The sequence below is a fragment of the Cimex lectularius genome, unplaced genomic scaffold, assembly GCF_000648675.2.
Source record: "Cimex lectularius strain Harlan isolate CLEC.00 unplaced genomic scaffold, Clec_2.1 scaffold107, whole genome shotgun sequence".
In the NCBI taxonomy this organism is placed as follows: domain Eukaryota; kingdom Metazoa; phylum Arthropoda; class Insecta; order Hemiptera; family Cimicidae; genus Cimex; species Cimex lectularius.
In genome coordinates this window covers 297,832-318,076 of record NW_019392698.1, presented here as the reverse complement: position 1 = coordinate 318,076, position 20,245 = coordinate 297,832, and the positions used below count along the sequence as shown (strand labels likewise).

General features: G+C 33.8%; 1 protein-coding gene across 1 annotated transcript in view; it reads right to left on the bottom strand.

Moving 5' to 3' along the window:
• Positions 1 to 10,656: 10,656 nt before the first annotated feature.
• LOC106664685 (hemicentin-1-like) overlaps positions 10,657 to 20,245 on the bottom strand; it is a 173,049-nt gene continuing 163,460 nt past the window's right edge. Inside the window, exons 8-13 of the mRNA XM_024226071.1 lie at positions 18,107 to 18,263; positions 16,900 to 17,039; positions 15,833 to 16,153; positions 14,965 to 15,213; positions 13,769 to 13,839; positions 10,657 to 11,056 (exon numbers count right to left, since the gene is read on the bottom strand). Of these exons, the coding sequence (XP_024081839.1) occupies positions 10,916 to 11,056; positions 13,769 to 13,839; positions 14,965 to 15,213; positions 15,833 to 16,153; positions 16,900 to 17,039; positions 18,107 to 18,263 (1,079 nt within the window). The 3' untranslated portion in view covers positions 10,657 to 10,915. The remainder of the gene's footprint in view (positions 11,057 to 13,768; positions 13,840 to 14,964; positions 15,214 to 15,832; positions 16,154 to 16,899; positions 17,040 to 18,106; positions 18,264 to 20,245) is intronic.

Genomic DNA, 20,245 nt, shown 5'->3' with positions numbered 1-20,245 from the left:
GTAAGCAGGTTGGCTATTTTAATTATATAGAATAACATTTGTGTAGAGATTATAGGACTATTTCCTTTTAATTGTTGTAGAAAAAAACTATCAGTGTAAATTTAATTATTGAAAGTCTCTCTTTGCTTTGTTGATTACATCCGCATATTAAAGGGCGGAAAGGTAACTGCACTTGACATTTAAAATGGTAATGTTATTTTGCTATTACAAACTTATTAATGAACTATATTAATTTAAATATAAATTGAGGCAAATGTATTATAAACAAACAAATAAATAATTATATTTATGTTTTGTTAGAGTAGCTGTTAATTTCATATCTAAGCAATATTTTACTACATATACAATAGTCTAATAAAGTAAAAACAGCTCTAATACTATCATTTATGACAAATTTTGCATAAATTATATTTGGCATGTTTTTTAAATTTTATTTTATCACAAGTAAATTTTTTTTGTAGAACCTGGTTATCTTAACCAAAGTTATATGACATTTCACGTTTTGAGAACTTACCATATTATATCACGAGGTTTACAAAATACCAAGTAGTTGTAAAAAAAATGGAACTTGGTTTTGACAATCATGTTCTACATAATTGCAAATTTTTTTATATTTTTTGATGCATAGATAATGCAGACGAACAGATACAAATTTTTAACATTTTAAATAATAAAGAAGGTTGATAAAATAAATTTAATAATAGTTTGGTAAAATATTTGCTTTGGATGTATATATTTTTTTATATTTTTATTTTATTTTTTTAATCTCCATATTTTATTTAAGTCTTAATACTGCTAGAAGTTATTTTTTTGTTTTTTTAAGTTGTTTTCCAGGGGCAGCATAACTGTTTCAATTTTTTTAAAAATAGATTAATAATAATTATTTTTTTAATATATTTAAACTGTTGAACTGTCTCGATTTCTATGTGCATTTCCTTTCTCACTGATATATGCATGACATCTACACGAATGTATTTAGATTCAAATTATTCTAGATTCTAAGAAATGAATAATTTGTATAGAAATTGTGAACAAGAAATAGTCTTACTAATATTCCCATATTTCATTATTTCTAAACAAGAAGATTAAACTTTATTTTTATTATGTATATTTTTTCTTTTTCTCACCTTTTCTTTTTTAACATGTTCTCTTTACTCATTTAGCATCCACATTACTTACTAGGACAACATTTTTGAGAATCGTGACAACGCATTAATTTATCTGCATTTTTCCCATATATTAACAATGTAATAATATTAATTATCAATAATTAATATTATTGATTATTAATGACATTATACTAATCAATCACCTTTTTTTTAATATGGGAATTCTTAAAATATCAGTTTTTAATTGTCAAGTGTGGTTGTTAACTATTTTGATGTACAAATGTTTCCAACTGTAGTATTTGTTAATATCAATAAAAAATAAATTTGTACTTTAGATTTACTGAAAAAAAAATCATAAAAAACGTGATGAAAAATTAAAAAAAAAATCATGAATGTCTTCATTTTTCTTTTACGATTATTATTTATATGCTACTAAGATAAGTTTAATTAAGAAAGAGAAACAGTTTTTATATGTTGTTTTTCATTCAAATTTTTGTGTAATTAAAGATATATTTATTTTAAAATTTTTATTATATGGATGTATATTTATTAGTGCTTTGCTCTAATGGTTCTACAACCTATGCACCAAAGTGAACTGTTGTATAAAATACAGTGGTGGATGTATATTCTTGTATTTTTCCAATACTATTTTTATTTATTCTTTTTTTCATATTTATGATTGTCTACGATTGACTATTCAATCGTGTGCTTTGTTGCAATGCAATTTCCTATGGTCAGAGTATCATTTCAATTTTTACATAATAAAATGCAATATTGAAAGGAAAAAACTAAACTATATTATGTATTATGATAAAAAAAAAGGTGTAGGTAGTGTTGTTATACATGACCTAATGTTTAAAAAATGTGTAATAATAGTTTTACTTGTATTACTATAAAATGTACAGATAATCGTTCAGCATGAAGGCCATTAGGACTTGAATATTTTATTCAAAACGAAAAATGTTATTACTACATGACCATATTATATTTATTGTATAGCTACCAAATAAATATGAACATCTGTTAAATGTATAAATTGTTTACAAAATGTTTGTATAGTCCTTTTTGTTTTTATTCTTTAGAAATAACTTTTATTTATATGATTTCAATGTATCTGGCCAAGAAATGTTTATAATTTTTTTTTAAAATTTAATTTTAATGTACTTTTTTTGCTGTACAATTTAGGGTATAGTTTGATAAGATTGGGTGTTCAGTTTTAAAGTTATGAATTTTGAAAATGCGTGTTACAATTTTCAGTATGATTAAATAAGAATTCTGTTTATGAGGAGAATCACAGATAAAAAAATAAAATTGAAATTTTATGATTTTATTAATATTTTTTATATATTTTAAATAATACAATTTCAAGTAAGGATTTATAAATAGCACACTTTTAATTACATAAGAAATTGGCGAACCTGCAGCTTTGTCGTCTTCCATCCTGGCCTGTTTATTCTCTCTGGTTGTGTTCGTGCATTTTGCCATTTTTACTGGCTGGTATGATGCCAACTAGAAATGCTATGGTTATTTTTTTCTGCTTTAAACACAAGGACAGATAATTTGAAGAGGTGTGCTTGTTTTCTCTCCAAAAATGCAGACATCTTGCAAAGGTAGGTGTGTCGGTAGGTATGAAGTCTTTATGCAATTGTTTACTAAAAGGAGTCCAAAAGTCCCATTGAATAATTAATTATGATATAAAGATTCAATTCAGCCTATACAAAGTCTGCAAAAATGAAAATACTGTACAATGAAGGAGGTAATCAAAGAGACGGGACTTAAAGATGGAAAGAGATGGGGCTCTCGGTGGATAGAGCAAGGAACGGATTGATGGAATGACTAAACGCAGTCGTTTTTCTATTGGACGTTATCTTTATCGGAAGTTTATCTTCAATTTCCTTGGTGAGTATTCGTACATATCCATATTGAAAGTGGAGGGGGATAATTGAGGAAAATAATTTACCTGGGGTAAAGTTGGTTGACCAGACCGTGGGGGTGAAAAAGCAGCAGGAGATTTGGGAAATACGGCTTCCAGAGAAAGGTCTGATCAAGGATAATTATAAAATTTTTGAAGGTGGGACAGAAGAAAACAGGAATAGAAGAGGAAACAATCCAAATAGTAGCCTGGGGCTTTTATTCTTTCGAGTTAAGCCCATTTTAAAAACAGGAGCTAGTTGAGTTATGTCCTGAATTCTTACAATTTGTTAGAATTGTGAAGAGAGTAAAGAGTTATTTTTAGGATTAGGAACTTGAATTTGTATTTATTGAAGTTATGCACTGAGGCAGTTATTTGCTTAAAAAAAGTACCCTATTAACTGCAAAAATGTACTTTTTAAGAACAATTTAAGTATTTTTTAATTCTTTTATTGTATCAAATGATATCTCCTTAAGCTATAGGTTAGTGCACACAAGAGTAGGTCTGAGGGAATGTCAGGACTGTTTGGTATTTTCACAACCAATGGACCTCAAAATTAATGTTTGAAAATTCATTATCGATTAGTAATTAAAAAAAGCAAACTGCATGATTCTATCCAATTTTCATGACAGGTAACTATTTTCTGAACTGCTAAGGTCATTGCTGACCCTCCAGATCCCATTCAGGCCTTTAATTTTTCTTAATTCTTGCCTGTTTAGAGGGAGAAATACTTTTTGGAAATTTATCTCAGCTTGCCTTAAACTTGATGTGTTTGTCCACTGATTGAGTTTTGATTTCTTATTTTTGTGTACATTTTTTTCCCTAGGACCATTAGGCAAGTTAGACATCCAGACTAGTTTAGAGCTAAAAGCGTACACATTTGGTACCTTTATAGAGCTGTCTGACTGTCCAAAAATATGGAAATCTTATTTATTAACTCCGGTAGTTGGATAGCATGGACTCCAGCTTGGAATAATGTAGTTGGAACCAAGGGGTTTTACTAAGGTATAACCCTTTATCCCTTCACCTACTTATATTAGGGCCCCTTCATGAAATTTGGTTTGTTTTGAGTCTCCTTATGTGGTGTTTTCATCCACCAACGAGCTCCATATGACCAGAGTGGTCTGACTGTTGGGGTATATAACCAATACACCATTCTTGGCTTTATTCTTTAGTTTTTGCTGAATAATCTCTGACCAATGCTTAGACGTGTCTTGGCCTAATGCAATATGTTTTGAATAATTTGTGAGCTTCAATTTTGAAGAAAAACAAGTCCCTTTTATAATGGCAAAGGAGTGAAACTTGCATAGACCACTCAGTATAACAATAATTTGAGTGGTAAGCTTAATTTTGAAGCATATATGCTCACTGTGTGTATCATTCAATCCGGTGGTTTGGTGATCCGGTAGAAGAAATTGGTTGTACCTCATCTGTACCCCGCTGAAATTAAACTCCAGGGTCTATTGACAAGATCATTTAAGCCCATTACACATCCAGTTTTGACCTATTTAAACACTCAGTAAATACATTGTTATTTACATACCATTTATGCAAGTAAAGGTGATGAAATACTTGATATTCCTTTAAATCCAAAGAACTATACATGCACTAGTTGAATTAGGGACTAACTGAACTAGTTTAATTAGGGTCAATGGTTACTTAATATTCCATCGTCGATGCTTGCACTATACATTCACACTTATAAATACAATTTCATGAAACAAAAATCTATGTATACAAAAATACTCCTGTTTCCTAGAAAGATTTGCTGCTGTACTTTTGAGCAAAAATCTCATGTCAGCACTCCTACACGCTCTCTTTATGGAGCCAAGGAGCAAACTTAGGTCTCTTCTTCGTTATTCTTCTTCATAAGTTGTAAATAATGTGTCAAAATGTCATTGCACATAGACTCAGAAAGTATAGCACAGGAGGGCTGGCAATAACACATGCATGTTTAACACAACCACACAAATACAATTTTATTAATTTTCACTATTTCACAGTTTGCACTGGCATATTTGTTCCCTTTAAGATAAACCATTAAATCATGGTTATTTAACCTAACCTTAACCTATAAAACAAATGGAGAGATAAAAACCATCTAATGTGGGAACATTTGCTACTCATCCCCCACCCATTACGAAATTAATAGGATGTGAATTCCAACAAAATTTACAGACAGACCTTAGTATCAAAAAAGAGTGGAAAAAAGAGGAAGACCCCAGGTGTGCTACCGCCTACCGATAGGCTGATGGGATACTTGAGAGGATGGGTAGGGATGTTCAGCCCTGGAGGCAAATACCCAGAACCCACGGAAAAGTACACAAGTATTTTACAGGCCAATGCAATTGAGAGATGCAAGGATACAAAAACATAGCTATCATGGCAGATAGCCAGGCAGCCATCAGGGTACTAAGTCTAATGATTACAAAACTAAATTTAAATGAAAACAAAGACCCAAAACATGTAGGTGCAGAGGGAAATGAGAAAGACGCCTTTGCAAGGAAAGGGGCAGCTATCCGCTGATAGGTTCTGAATTCTGTGGCATAAGGATTCACACTATCAATAAGTATCTTCAGGCAAAAAGACAGAATGAAAATGAGGATACATTGTACACAGACAATCCATGAACCTCCTAGTGAGTTTCAAAAGAAAAGAAACAACATAATGCATCAAAGGAAGCAGGATAAACTTCAGATTCTTAACATGTGTGGTCTGAATGAGCCTTTGAGGAAGATTGGTCAATCCAACATGGTGCAGATTCTGCAAGGAAGCAGAGGAGACACAAATGCACTGATAAATTGTGGTGCGCGCTACTCTTGCCCACAGGAGAAATTGCTTTGGAATGTATAACTTAACATAGAAGAAAGTCAGACCGGGCCTAATAATTTTTTGATGAACTAGATATGCTAAAGCATAGAATGTGTGATACAAAAGCTTTCAAATGGCATAGTATGTTAGGCACCCTTGAAATTATTACGTTTTACATTATAAACTAATCCATATACGTGTATAGTAGTCATAATTGACTGTATTATTTTAATTATAACCTACCCTAACCCAACCCATAACACAAAATTGATGATAAAAATATCAATGCACTGAGACTATAAACTTCCAGAGTCTGCAGTGTCCAGTCAGCAGTACTAACATTATAATCCTAATGCCTGGTTATATTTACCTCACTTCCGTGGCAGTGAGAAGGAACGTAGACTGCGAAACAGCTCTTGCTGCTGCCCCTCTTTGGCAGTTTTCCATGTGTAGTCAACGTATAAGCTTGTTTCTTCTGCTCCGAGTCCATATGCCTCTGGAGTCTGTATTGGTAAGCTTAAAGATTTTTACCAGATCCCGAAGTTTTGTCCAAGCCTCCAGTGGCCTTCAGTTCTGGGCATTTCCTCTCCCAGGAATAGGAATCTCACACTCCCTAGACATGTTTTGCTATTTCCTCTTCTTCCTGACAATATCTGCTCAGGCTTGTTTCTTCTGCTCCGAGTCCACATGCCTCTGGAGTCTGTGTTGTCCAGTAGCAGTCCTACTATCATTCTAGTCCTAACAAGTCAGCCTTTTTACAACCTTGCACACCATGAATTGTGCAAACTTCATCATTGTATAGAGCTCTTCGGTAAGCTTTAGGATTTTTACCAGATCTCAAAGTTTTGTCCAAGCCTCCAGTTGCCTTCATTTCTGGGCTTTTCCTCTCCCAGGAATAGGAATCTCACCCTCCCTAGACTTGTTCTGCTATTTCCTCTTCTACCTGACAATATCTGCTCAGGCTTGTTTCTTCTGCTATGAGTCCATATGCCTCTAGAGTCTGCATTGTCCAGTCAGCAGTCCTACTATCATTCTAGTCCTAACAAGTCGGCCTCTTTACGACCTACAGCTCTTTGTTAAGCTTAAAGCTTTTTACCAGATCCCAAAGTTAAGAGCTCTTGTGTGTCCGTCAAGCTTTTGCTTTTTTAAACGAAGTCATAACAATATGGTCAGCTCGTTTAGCTGCTAATGGATAATTTAATTCTATTCAAAAGACATTTCTTATTTTCTTAAGATTTGATATACGATAGCTTCATATGCACACGCACTCACACAAATGATATACTTTTCATTATCAAAGGATTTAGATAAATGTAAACACTTAAATTGTATTTTATTATTACATTAACAATGTTTTAACTTTAAAAATTGATAATAAATATAAACAGTTTTTCCAGTAAAGCAATACCAATGTTTTAAAAAAAATTGATCCCTTGCTCTTCTTTCATTATTAAATCTGTTCTTGTTTATCTTCACTACAAGTCGAAGTCGGGTATCCGTAGAATTTTGTTTCTTGCTCCATAAACTACATATATAAAATTTACAATGTCGGTTAATAAGTATTAATTTGTGTTTTAATTCATGTATATATATATATTATATAGAGCAACTAAAATCTGGTGGTCACATAAATTGCAGTGTTTATTTTTTTAAATTAATTTATTTTTTATTGTAAAAGAGCCTTAATTAAGCTAGCAACACTAAATTAAAATTGTTCTAATTCAATACAACATCCAGGTTAATATTTACAGTAACAATCTATTAGCTAATATCAACATACTTAAAATGGAATATTTATTGGGGTACAGAAAGTTGGTGTAAATGGAAGTCATTTTGTTTTTTCTATAAAAGAAATCTATTAATTAAATTATAAAAATGCACATGTAAGACATCCACTCAAAATATTTCTGAAATGAATTGTGTATTTTTTAAGTTTTACAATATTTATTTTTAGACAATTTTTCCTTGGAAAGACATTAATCAATCTTAAAACACAATTCAAATATAAACGTGTACCAGTATTTATTATCTTAAATCTGCACAAAAAATGTCACAAATCTAGGTTCCAGTCAATTCATTTTGCAGTATTTATATTAAAAGGGTGTTATAACAGCTGCACTTTTAATATCGGTTATCTAGTTGAAACAGAAAACAATAAATAAGGAACTTAACAATAAACAGATACAAGAAAAAAAAAAAAAAAAAAAAACAATAAATAAGGAACTTAACAATAAACTGATACAAGAAAAAAAAAAAGAATTTCTCAAAGTTTTTCATGATGGTTCATCAAAAATATAAAAAAAAAAAGAATTTCATAATGAACTGACTCAAGAAAAAAGAAACGTCAAAGTTTTTATGATGGTTCATCAAAAAACAATAACAAAAGAACTTCACAATAAACTGGTTCAAGAAAAAACGGAACTTGTCATAGTTTTTCACAACGGTTCATAAAAAAAGAAGACAAAAAGGAACTTCACAATAAACTGATACAAGAAAAAAATAATTTGCCAAAATTTTTCATGATGGTTCATGAAAAAACAAACAAAAAGAACTTCACAATAAACTGGTTTAAGAAAAAAGGTACTTGTCAAAGAATTATACCAAGTTTTTCATGACAGTTCATCAAAAATCAATAAACATATATAGAAATAATCTAAAACATTAAAAAATAAACTTAATTTGTATATAAAAATATTTATCTAAATCTGAAAAAAAGTTATAACCATTGGCTGAAATGGAAAACAAAGGATTTTTGTTGTTGAAATATATCAGTTTGCACTATTTGAAATTACAAACTATTTAATTCAGCTAACACCATAACAGTTTTGTCTAGTCTAACACAAAATACCACCTCATTTTCGAATTGTGTTAATTCAAATTTATTACACCTAGGTTAATACAATTTCATAATTCAACAACAAAGAAAGTTTGACTTTCTAAATAAAAAAAAGTCACAATAATAATAATAGGCCATGTACTATTAAATCCGAACATCGTAAATATTTTAGGTCAAATCAAAATTGGGCAGACCACAAATTCATCACTTAAGTGTAGTTGTTATGTGTATGTAAATATACCTACACCCCTATTTTGCAATCATTTATTCTCATGATTTGGATGTTGTTTTAGTATAAATATTCTTGAATTCTTATGTTGATCATGAAAAATGATTAATGGATAAATGTGTTGTTATATTTCATTTCTTGCCGTCGAAGTCATCAGAAATAGGAGAGAGGAGTTTGTTTCCTTTGTAACGGAATTTAAAAGGGTGTTAAATACGTTTTTGCGACAGATAATAAATTGTTCAAGACATTGGGAACCTTTCACTTTATTTTGCAATATATAATTTTTTTACACAGACAATTTTTTCTAGTTTGGTCAGTGCCGTATGAGTGACAAATGACAGATATGTTATTTCTTTAAAATATGTTGAGAATATACACATATATTTTTTAATAAATGTCAAACTAATGGATACATGCAATAGAGTAGGAAAAAAAACAAGTGTGAAATACACTTATCTTTTTTTTTGTCTTTTTCTTAAAAACCCAATTTCATATTGTTGAGTCATAAATTTACTTCTAAGAAATAAATTTTAGCCTTCAGAACCTGTACATTTTAGGATGCGTTTGTACTAGACTAGCTTCCTTTTAATCTGTTTTACTTAATGATATTCAACTCATAGTTTGTATTTTTCATTTGTCATAAAAAATTAATGTAAAATATGCTTTTTAGTTATAAGAATTACAAACATAATTTTAATTTCTGAACCAGCACTGGGTAACTTGTTGGGTCTTCAATTTGTTGAACAACTCAAACGTGTTTTGGCATTCATCTTCAGTGAGGAAGGAACTCGTGTTTGAGTAGTTCATCAAATCCACGAGTGAACATGGACCCAATGCCGGTTCAGCATGAGTTCACTCAGAACCCCCAGCATCAGTTATAATTTTAATTATTCTACAAATAATACACATATGAAAGCACTAAATTTATCTGTTAAAAAATAAAATAAAATTTTATAAAAGGCTTTTATATTTTTAACCGTTTTATTTTTATTTTTGTAGAGTTGATCAACCAGCTGATTCAAATGTAAAATATATTCTTCAAAAATTGTAAGTAGTAAAAAGCAATAAAATTGAATAAATTGAACTTTGAGGAGTTTTACACGGACAAAGTTTTTTTTTTCTATTTTTATTTTGAATTAAATAAAAAAACCAAGACTCATTTTTCTGATTAATGATGTCTTATATGGAAGACTGTCCTGTGCAAAATTGTTCTGTTTATTAAAAAAAAAAAAAAATTAACACAGGTTCTCTAATCTAAGGATTGAAAGTTTTTACATGAACTGATCACTTAAAATGATAGTAGGCTTGTTGGAAAATAAATTCATGCGCTCAGACCTTGAAGGAAACGATAGTGACAATTGGATTGAATCACAAAGGCTTATGAGTTTTGTCATCGCCCTCTGTCAGAAATAAAAAGCGCTCATGTTTTCCTATTTTATAATTAACACTAATTAATTTCTAAATTGCCTGCATAGGAGAAAGAAAGTAATACTGTTGTTTAAAAATGATTGCATACAACACCCTTTATTTAACGAGCCATTATCATAATAACACCTGACCAGACTAGTAGTATGAAATCTATAAGAGAAATATTTCATAAAATCTGAAATATTTCATAAAATATGAAGAGACTGTTTTTAAAACGATACATTTCTTTACGATGACTTGTAACAATTGTTAAAAATTAATTAATCAAAACAAAATTTTATTATTGTTGCTAGAATAAAATTATTTTCATTGGCACTACAACTCTTATCTAATTTGAATTAATTACAAATTAATAATTTATTAATTTAATGTATTTACAATTTGTGAATACAATATATCACAGTGCACGTTTATGCTGCACTGTTTGACATATTTCTTACAATAGCACAATATTATTGTAACTTACCATCTTACCTCTATGAACATAAATATACAGTATCTCATACATTTTGGTTTACATGGAAACACAAGGGAAATATATATTTTTTCGTTAAATTTTTTTTATAATTACACACAGTGTAAATGTTAATTCACACACAACTTTCTGGACCAGGTATCGAATTGGAAAGTATGTGTTGTGCGCTATTGAGAACGCCGTTGTGAGTAGGTGCTGTCTGAAGTGAAGGGCTTATAGGAATAGAACATTCAGCAGGGCTGCTGCAAGGAGACATCTGAAAAACAAAAAAAAAAACTTCAATTTTTGATATTACAAATTGCGTTTTAAATGTACAATATTACGTTTTTTCTTTAAGTATAAATCTCTTTAGTGGATGACTGTATTTTTAAATATTAACAAAAGGTGTACAGTGGGATTAAGAAGCCAAGAAAAAGAACTGTTTTATCAGTTTTTATTCGTTGCACACTGTTTCGGAATGTTTTGTTCCTTTTTCAAAGTGTTTGGGACAAGATGTTGACAAAACTTGTCAAAATAAAATTTAAAAAAAGTGGAAAAGAACTGTGTCTTTCTGATTGTTTATGTTGGAGGATTATATTAGATTAGAGAAGGAGTTAGAAAAGGATTAGAGGAAGTAGTTGGCCTCTTTATGACCTGTGCGATCATATTGGACTAGTGTGCATTTCCATTGTTGTCTAGTTCTCCTCTTTAAGCCCAGAAGTTGTAATCTCAGTCAACATAAGACTTCACACCAACAAAGGACATGTTCTGCTGTCTCTTCTTATTCCTGGCAATATATGTACAGCTTGTTTCTGCTATTCTGAATCTATGATTTTTTTAAATCTAAAGCTCTTCCTTTTTCAAGGGCTCCCATGTGTAACCTTCATGTCTTCCCACCAACAGAGGAAGTGTTCCGCTGTTTCTTCTTCTTATTGGCAATAACTGCACCGGCTTATTTCTCCCACCACGAGTCTGTACATATGCCTCAGGAGTCTGCAGTGTCTAGTTAGCAGTCCAACTATTATTCTAGTCCTAACAAGTCCTAGATTTAGTAGTTCTGTCATTAGTTTCTGTGATGGTCCTTTGATGAACTTTTTCTTAAGCCCTGTCCTGGGCTACATTTTCATTGAACGAAGGCCAAATTTTTAATCCATTGTCTGATTTTTGGCAATTTGGTATGCCACAAAAGGGTTCAGAGCTGAATAGGTGCCCTGAACAAACTTTTCTTGGACAATTTGTTGGCTTCTTCACTTCCCTCGTACCCAGGCAAGGGTAATTTGGGTAATTTTGTAGTTTTTCCCCAATGTTTGACAGAGCCCTAATGCAATCCCAAACAATTCTGGACTTTACCACTGATGCGATAATTGTGCTGCCTGGCCATCTGAGTAGACGGCTCTTCTGTTAAAGATACCTAGCCTTTTAATCTCCTTGCCACAGTCCTTGCATATTGCCAAAGGCTTATACCAATTCTAATCCTTGGTATATTTCCATAAATACCAGCCTCTAACCCATACCCATTTTTGGAGCCATCTGTTTACTAGGTATGGCCGGCCTTAACTAGGTTCCCTTTCTGCCAGTCTGTTCAACCGGGTATTTTAATTAAATTTTGTTTGGTGTCAAATTTGAATTTAGGGGTGCATCAACAGGCAAACCTAGAACGCTGTCCGCCTGAAGTCCCCCCCAAACTTTAGTTGCTTTTTGTTGTATGAGTAGGTATTGGAGCATTAGCCTATGAATTGCGGCTCTGGCCTCTCCCTGGATAAAGATATGCAGTGGTAGTAGATTCAGGACTTACAGGAGGAAGTTGTTAAAGTCCATTTTGTTTTTAATTTTTAAATTTTATTTTTTGTTTTTTGAAAATGGAGCAAAACGCTCTGAAACATGGTGTTTAAATAATAAAAAAATGACAAAACATCTAGTTCTTTTCTGGCTGAATAATTCACTCTACACCATTGTTAATATTTAAAAAAATCAATAATAGAGGAATTATAGTTTTTATATCAATATAATTGATCAAGTAAATTTGACTGCCGATCAGTCAAAATCCAACTCTTCTGACAACCATCCTTGACAACCTTTATATAGGTCTCAGCCAGGCGGCCCTAATGAGAATCTTATGCTGATGGCTATTGTGGATATGGTGACAATGATGGTTACAGGCCGGGGAGTACGCAGTACCTTCATACCAGGATCAGTATGCTAAACCATCACTCCCTGACAAACTATCGAGCACAAGCTACAATTATAAAAACACTCCTGTCGGGGGATTCGGAGATTATCCTTCGTAAAGTGATCCTGCTATCAGATATGTAAGGTCTCAGGTTAATACAGCTTTTATATTATATTTATTTGACTGCAAATAAATAAGGCAAACCTTAAATATAAAAAAAAAGGAAATGCGAAGGTCTGACCCACTTGACCAGCAACTATAATGATCAAAATCTCTGGCTTTCATAATCTTAACTGCAGCTCCGGTTCAGTGTTCCACTATCGAGGCTGGGCCAGCAATGCAACAACAACAACTGCAGAGCTTTGGATTATTAGTTATATCATTATCTTGATTATTGTCCATGCCATACAAATTTTGTATGCTTATGATTTATTTGAAGGAAGATTCAGCCGACTCCAGAGCTTTGGAATTTTATGCAAGCATTCTTTGATAAGTAAGTAAGATTGTGATAGGGTTCCAACTCATATTTTTATTGGGCTTGATGAATTCTGACTTTTTAATTTATCATAATTTGAAAAGGTATTGTAAAATGGTTTGACCTTTCATCCATGACACTCAATGGGGGTAGTTGCATGTCAAGCCCGCCTCTTATTGATATCAGCCTTTAATTATAATTTTTTATTAAATAGAAAAGAAAAACACTTAGTTCATTCAATATCAGATTCATATGGAAGGTACTGAGTATATTTCATTTCTTTCAAATCGGTCTTATCCCAGATTTTTTTTTTAATACAAAACGTGGAAGGCAATGTTACTTACAAATGTTGCTGTGACACCGGGCCCACTGTATGTGACTGGAGGAATGTCTCGCTCTAAAGGTTCATCTGTAACTAAACAACAATGCAATCAAATTCAAACAACTTTCTAGGTTATAAAAAAGTTACAATTGTCTCTCTCCAACTCTTCTGTCTCACGTTTTCTCACTCTCTCTCTCTCCAGCTTCTCTATCTTTCCCTCTCACACCAACTCTTCTCTCTCCCTCTCTCCCCCCACTCTCTCTCACTCACTCATCACTCATTCGCCCCCTCTCTCTCTTGCTTGCTTGCTCACTCACACTCTCTCTCTCTCCCTCTATCCCCCCACTCTCTCTCACTCACTCGTCACTCATTCTCCCCCTCTCTCTCTTGCTCGCTTGCTCACTCACTCACTCTCTCTCTCTCTCTCCCCCACTCTCTTTCACTCACTCACCATTCATTCTCTCCCCCCTCTCTCACACCCCCTCTCTCTTTCACTCACTCACCACTAATCCCCCTCTCTTTCCAACTCTTCTCTTTCTCTCTCTCCCTCCAACTTCTCTATCTTTCTCTCTCACACCAACTCTTCTCTCTCCCTCTATGCCCCACTCTCTCTCACTCACTCACTCACTCACACACACTCTCTCTCTCTCTCGCTCTCCCCCACTCTCTTTCACTCACTCACCACTCATTCTCTCCCCCTCTCTCACACCCCTCTCTCTTTCACTCACTCACCACTAATCCCCCCTCTCTCTCCAATTCTTCTCTTTCTCTCTGTCCCTCCAACTTCTCTATCTTTCTCTCTCACACCAACTCTTCTCTCTCCCTCTATCCCCCCACTCTCTCTCACTCACTCACCACTCATTCTCCCCCTCTCTCTCTTGCTCGCTTGCTCACTCACTCACTCACACACACTCTCTCTCTCGCTCTCCCCCACTCTCTTTCACTCACTCACTCACCACTCATTCTCCCCCTCTCTCTCTTGCTCGCTTGCTCACTCACTCACTCACACACACTCTCTCTCTCGCTCTCCCCCACTCTCTTTCACTCACTCACTCACCACTCATTCTCTCCCCCTCTCTCACACCCCTCTCTCTTTCACTCACTCACCACTAATTCCCCCTCTCTCTCCAACTCTTCTCTTTCTCTACCCCCCTCTCTCTCTCTCCAGCTTTTCTTATCTCTTTCTGTCAATGGTAAGATAGAAAGACAATTCCATACCTCTATGGAGTATGTCAGGCTGCTTTGTTTCTGGTTTCAATTGATATGAGACCACATATCTCTGATCATCCCCTTGAGTGATTTCAATTTGTTTCGTTGGTGTGGGTGAAGTATGCTGCATTCTATATGTACGTCTACGGAGTGCATAAATGGTGACTAATAGGAGGATAGCAGCGACACTGAGGAATCCGCCGACCAAAAGCGCCGCTAAAGATCCAGCGCCGAGTGAATGACTCCCTGCAACCCATTCTAATAATATATAACAATTAGTGAAACAATGAGTGTAAACATACTAATAATAACTGTGTTGTAGGATTAAATATGAGTGTAATGCAAGAAAAGATAATAAATTTTGTTTTTGGATCCTTTATATATATATATGATGAGCAATCAAAAAATTATAATTTTGAGCAATTTCAATTTAGTTGGTGCATTTACAGCAAGAAAACTATTGTATTTTAAAATTGTGTTTTTAAAGTAGTAAACAGCAGTAGAATAATATCTATATTAGAATGTAAAGATACACCAACTGAAAGACATGTTTTTATAAAAAAAAGAAAGAAATATTAGGCAATAAAACTTATTTATCTTTATATGTTATAATTATACAATCACTAAGATTAAAACTGTAGTTCAGTGTTCAGGGAAAAAGAAGACTAAAATGTTATGTATTTATTACTTTTGTCTTATATATTAAATTCTTGTATTATAACGATCAATTTGTATGAAAATAACTTACACATAAATCACTCGAGTTTTTACATACTTACATGTATATTTGAGATCTTTAGAATAAAGTATCTAACTTACTGATTTTATTGTTTAGTCAAACAATAAAGGGTAGTTTTAATTTTTAATATTTATTTACCAGTCCTTTTCTCTGCATCCCTGATTGCTATGTCTTCAAGTACTACAAGTTCGCTGCGTCCTTTTTGATTCACAGCGTATATAACTAACTGAATAGTTCCAGGATGGCCGTTTGCAAGGGCAGCAAGTTCAACTCTAAAAAAGGGCCCTTCGTTATTGCTGACGTTCAAGCAGTACTTGGATGTAACTGAGTCGAGGGCTTCCAGATGAAAAGTTTGTTTAAGTCCTCCGTCAAAACCAGCAATGCATTCAACCTCGAGCCAGTCACCAGTGGTATTGACTGTAGATCTTAGTGTACAATTGTGTAGAGGTCCTGGTTTAGCTAGAAAACAGAAAAAACAAGCAATTACGCAAGAAATGATGTGTCAGACCTGGGTGATTTTTAGGAAAATATGTTTTTTTTGTACAGATCGAAAATTGCTTCTGATAGATAAAACTCAGCAAGAATAACCCGACTAAAATGACCAGAAAGAACCAACTTTTCAAACCAATTTAAGATTGGTTGATTTTATGGTAGTTTCTTAATCTTTCATTTTTTTTAAATGACAGGATGTGTGTTTTCATGTTTATTGCTTTATTGTTTGCAAATTGAATGTTTAGTTGAAAGTTCATTCATCTTTGATCATACTCTCAAGTAATAATAGTAGAAACTATTACGTTATTATTTTTCAAGCTCATCAATCACTTTTGGTCATTATAGCTAAAGGCTCAATTTGATCAAACCAGACATGGGGGTCATACGAGCAGCACCAGCAAACCAGCAGAAGGAGAAAGACAGCAATTTTTTCATTAAATTTGCAATGGCCATTTTACAAAAACCATTTAAATCTAGTGTTAATATTTTTTTAACATTTTAATGTCTTCGTGTATTAATGTATTAATTGTAAGATCTGCCAGGTGATGAACTGTATCCTTTCTAGTCATCACAGTCTGCACAGTGACAGTCAAAATGCTCATAAATGACCATTATATTTAATATTACAAATTTGTTAATTTGCTAAAAAATTCAAGGGAACTTTTAAGTACTTAATTAACATTTGATAAGGGTGAAATTATATTTTTACTTACTTGCTGGCACTACTTGAAAAGTGCATGGATCAGCTTGTCTCCCAATGCTATTTGTAGCCCAGCATGCCAACGTGCCGTAATCTCGCTCTGATGTCGGCGTATAGACGAGCTCGCTCATAGTTTCATTTGCTGTGGCATACCTGGAAACACAGAAAACAAATGAAATTTCAGTGTCAATTGATTTTTTATGTAATTTTACAGACATCATTTTATCACGATGTCTCATAATTTTTTTATGTATTTTTCATTCTGAGTGTCTTTTGAATTTCATTATTTATTTGATATATTTTACTAAAGTACATTAGTATTAGTTGCCTGATAAGAAGATATTTAAAATTACAAAACCTAAATAAATAAATTTGTTGTTTTTGTGCAAGCTTATGTCTTCTGCTCTGAGTCCATATGCCTCTGGAATCTGCACTGTCCAATCAGCAGTCCTACTATCATTCTAATCCTAACACTAGGTTGATACCTTTATGATCTTGCATACTGCGAATAATTTTCGTCTATTGTGCAATCTCCATCATTGTCTAGAGCTCATCATTAAGGTTAGGGATTTTTACCAGATCCCAAAGTTTTGTTACAAACTCCTTTGGCTTTGGTTTCTCCTCTCAAAGGTGTAGGAATCTTCTGCATAATGTTCCGTCGTTTCTTCTTCTACCTGTCAATATCTGTCTATACGTCTTTGAATCTGCAGTGCTCACAGGATCCTTCGATGAACTTTTTCACATGCCTCCTCAAATTCAGTTCTATTGAACCAAGGATTCTTTGCCTACTGTCTGTTGGAAGTTTTTGGCAATTTGGTACGACACAAAAGTGTCCAGTGTTGATGAGCGTCCTGATCGAACTTTCTTTAACCAATTTATTGTCCTCGTCATTGACCTTCTGCCCTGGTACCCAAACAAGTGTTGTTTTTCCCAAATGTCTGACAGGGGACTTTACCTAATGCTTCCGGATTAGAAGATTTTTCGTTTAATATACGTTGTAAAACCATTAGATGTGTAATTTCAAGGGATAAGTGTAAATGAGAAATCTATTGGTTTCTAAATATATCTGGTACAGGGGGTTCTTTTCTATTTCTTGGAATATTTTGTACACCCATGCCTGAGTAACACGGTAACACAGTCTGTCTTAATCAAATATCATCTAGTTATCAGTATTTCATCTATTTACTATTATATAATGATTTTAGTATTACTTTATATACCTAGCAGGGGCGACTGGGAAACTTTCACCACTGTTGTTGAACTGCCAGAGGAAGGTCAGATCAGCCGGATCTGCTGAAACCATGCAACGCACTCTCACTGCTTCTTCTAAAGAAGCACCGACAATCAATGGCTCGCTGACGCTGCAGACTGGCGCATCTGAAAAAATACAAATAAAAACTTTATTAATTGAATTACATGTGCATTGTGTAAAATTTCATCTGAGAAAGAGAAAAGGTCGCCTCGGGAGATGTAGACTTTCAGCTAGTTGACACATAACTATTGTGTCCATTTATAGGGTAGCTGAGCAGATCAGAATCCTCCTTCTAGCTATCGAATCAGTTTTCCTGAGACAGACTTAGAAAAACCTTTCCTAGACGCAGACCATCTCGGAAATTTTCTAATTTAGTTACAGCCCTTTTCGTTGACTTGTGTCCTTTTGCCTCCCTTTTCCCGGGAATACAATGTTTTCACGTTTTCCTATTTTACTAATAGAACACAGACAAAAATAACAACCGACACTCGGTTCATCTCCTTTTATTTCTACACGTCCTGTTTATTTGTATAAAAAGTGAGTCTTCAGTTTTTTTATTATTAGAAGAATAAGCATAGTTCCCTAAGAAGTATGCAAATAGATGTATCTTAAATGGAAATTTTTTCTCTCATTTAAAGGAATAACAAAACAAAGGAGGATCGACGTTGGCGGAAACGTTTAATTTACAACCTTAAAGGATTTTTAAGCTGTCTATATATTTGTTACTGCCTAATCCCAACTCTTTGGACATGTTCCAACCTCCTTGGCCTTTTCCCAGGTACAACAATGCAACTCGAGATTTATTGCATACATTGAGATTCCCCTAGCGCAGACTTCGCTTAAAGTGTTTCTTCAAATGTTTCTCTTCGTTACTCTTTAAATTCTAGAATATTTAAAACAAATCTTCTTTAGATTGCTGTATTTCAAGACGCCCATTTTGATTGATCTTTACTCGCTTTGTTGGCTAGGTTCGATAAGCTGTTTATTTAAAAAAAAATATATATATATTTCACAAGGAGTAAGAAAACAACTCATTGGTACGTCGGTTTTAAGGTATAAAATGCAAAACCCTATAAATGTTTTAAAAGGCTACAAAGGGGAAGAAGAAATGAGTAGAAAATCGAAGATAATTAACACTCAAACGTCCCATAAGCGAACAATATTCAGGAATGAGATTGTTTCCTGAACTGCTGTTAGAAGAGTCCACATATAGAACAAATCAAATGATGTCTCGGCACGGTACAAAATTGACGCTGGGAGTCCTTCAAGGTTCAGCGCTGGGGCCAACCTTCTTCAACGGGTTCTCTCTTCCAAGACTTGACTTAAGTAATTCTTATTAGTTATAATCTGATACCTCCACAAGATTTTAAAATTGGAAACAGTATCAACGCCACATATTATTATTTATATTATTAATAAATAATAATAGAAACAAAGTGAGGTGTAAACCGACAAGGGCACGGGAGCTGGAGTCTTCGAGATGAATCCAAAGACCGAACTGACGGTAAACCCAACAGTTTTCCAGTCTGAAATTATAACGATTGAACACTGCTCGAGGGAAATAAAAAGGCTAGGAATACATTCCCGGAAGATAGCAATCTTCTCTGACAGTCAGGCGGCACTAAATGCCCAAGCCTTATGCGAGGTGAAGGCAAAGAGTGTTTGGAACTGCATGGAGACCCTGACGGAAATCAGTGACACTAGTGACCTGAGCCTGGCATAGAGGCAACAAAAAGGTTGCCAAAGAGGGGGCCAACATGGACTATCTGCTACGTCCTGAACTCTACTGTGACTTAGCATTATACCACAAGAGAGGATACATTTTAAAATGGATCCTTAATGAGTCCAAAACCTGGTGGAACATACCACAGGCATGAGGCACGCGAAGAGATTCATATAAGAGCGATCCACAAAACTTACAAAGGAATTACTGGAAGGCAACCGCAACTGAACCAGGATTCTGGTTGAACTCCTGACAGGGCATTGTGTTCCCGAGTACTCATAGTCAACAAGACAAGAGGATCTTTAGCGTCCGCACCTGGCCTTCTGGCTTTATCGGACGTTTTGATTCTCAAGATGAGAGCTGACGAACCTCCGCATACGACGG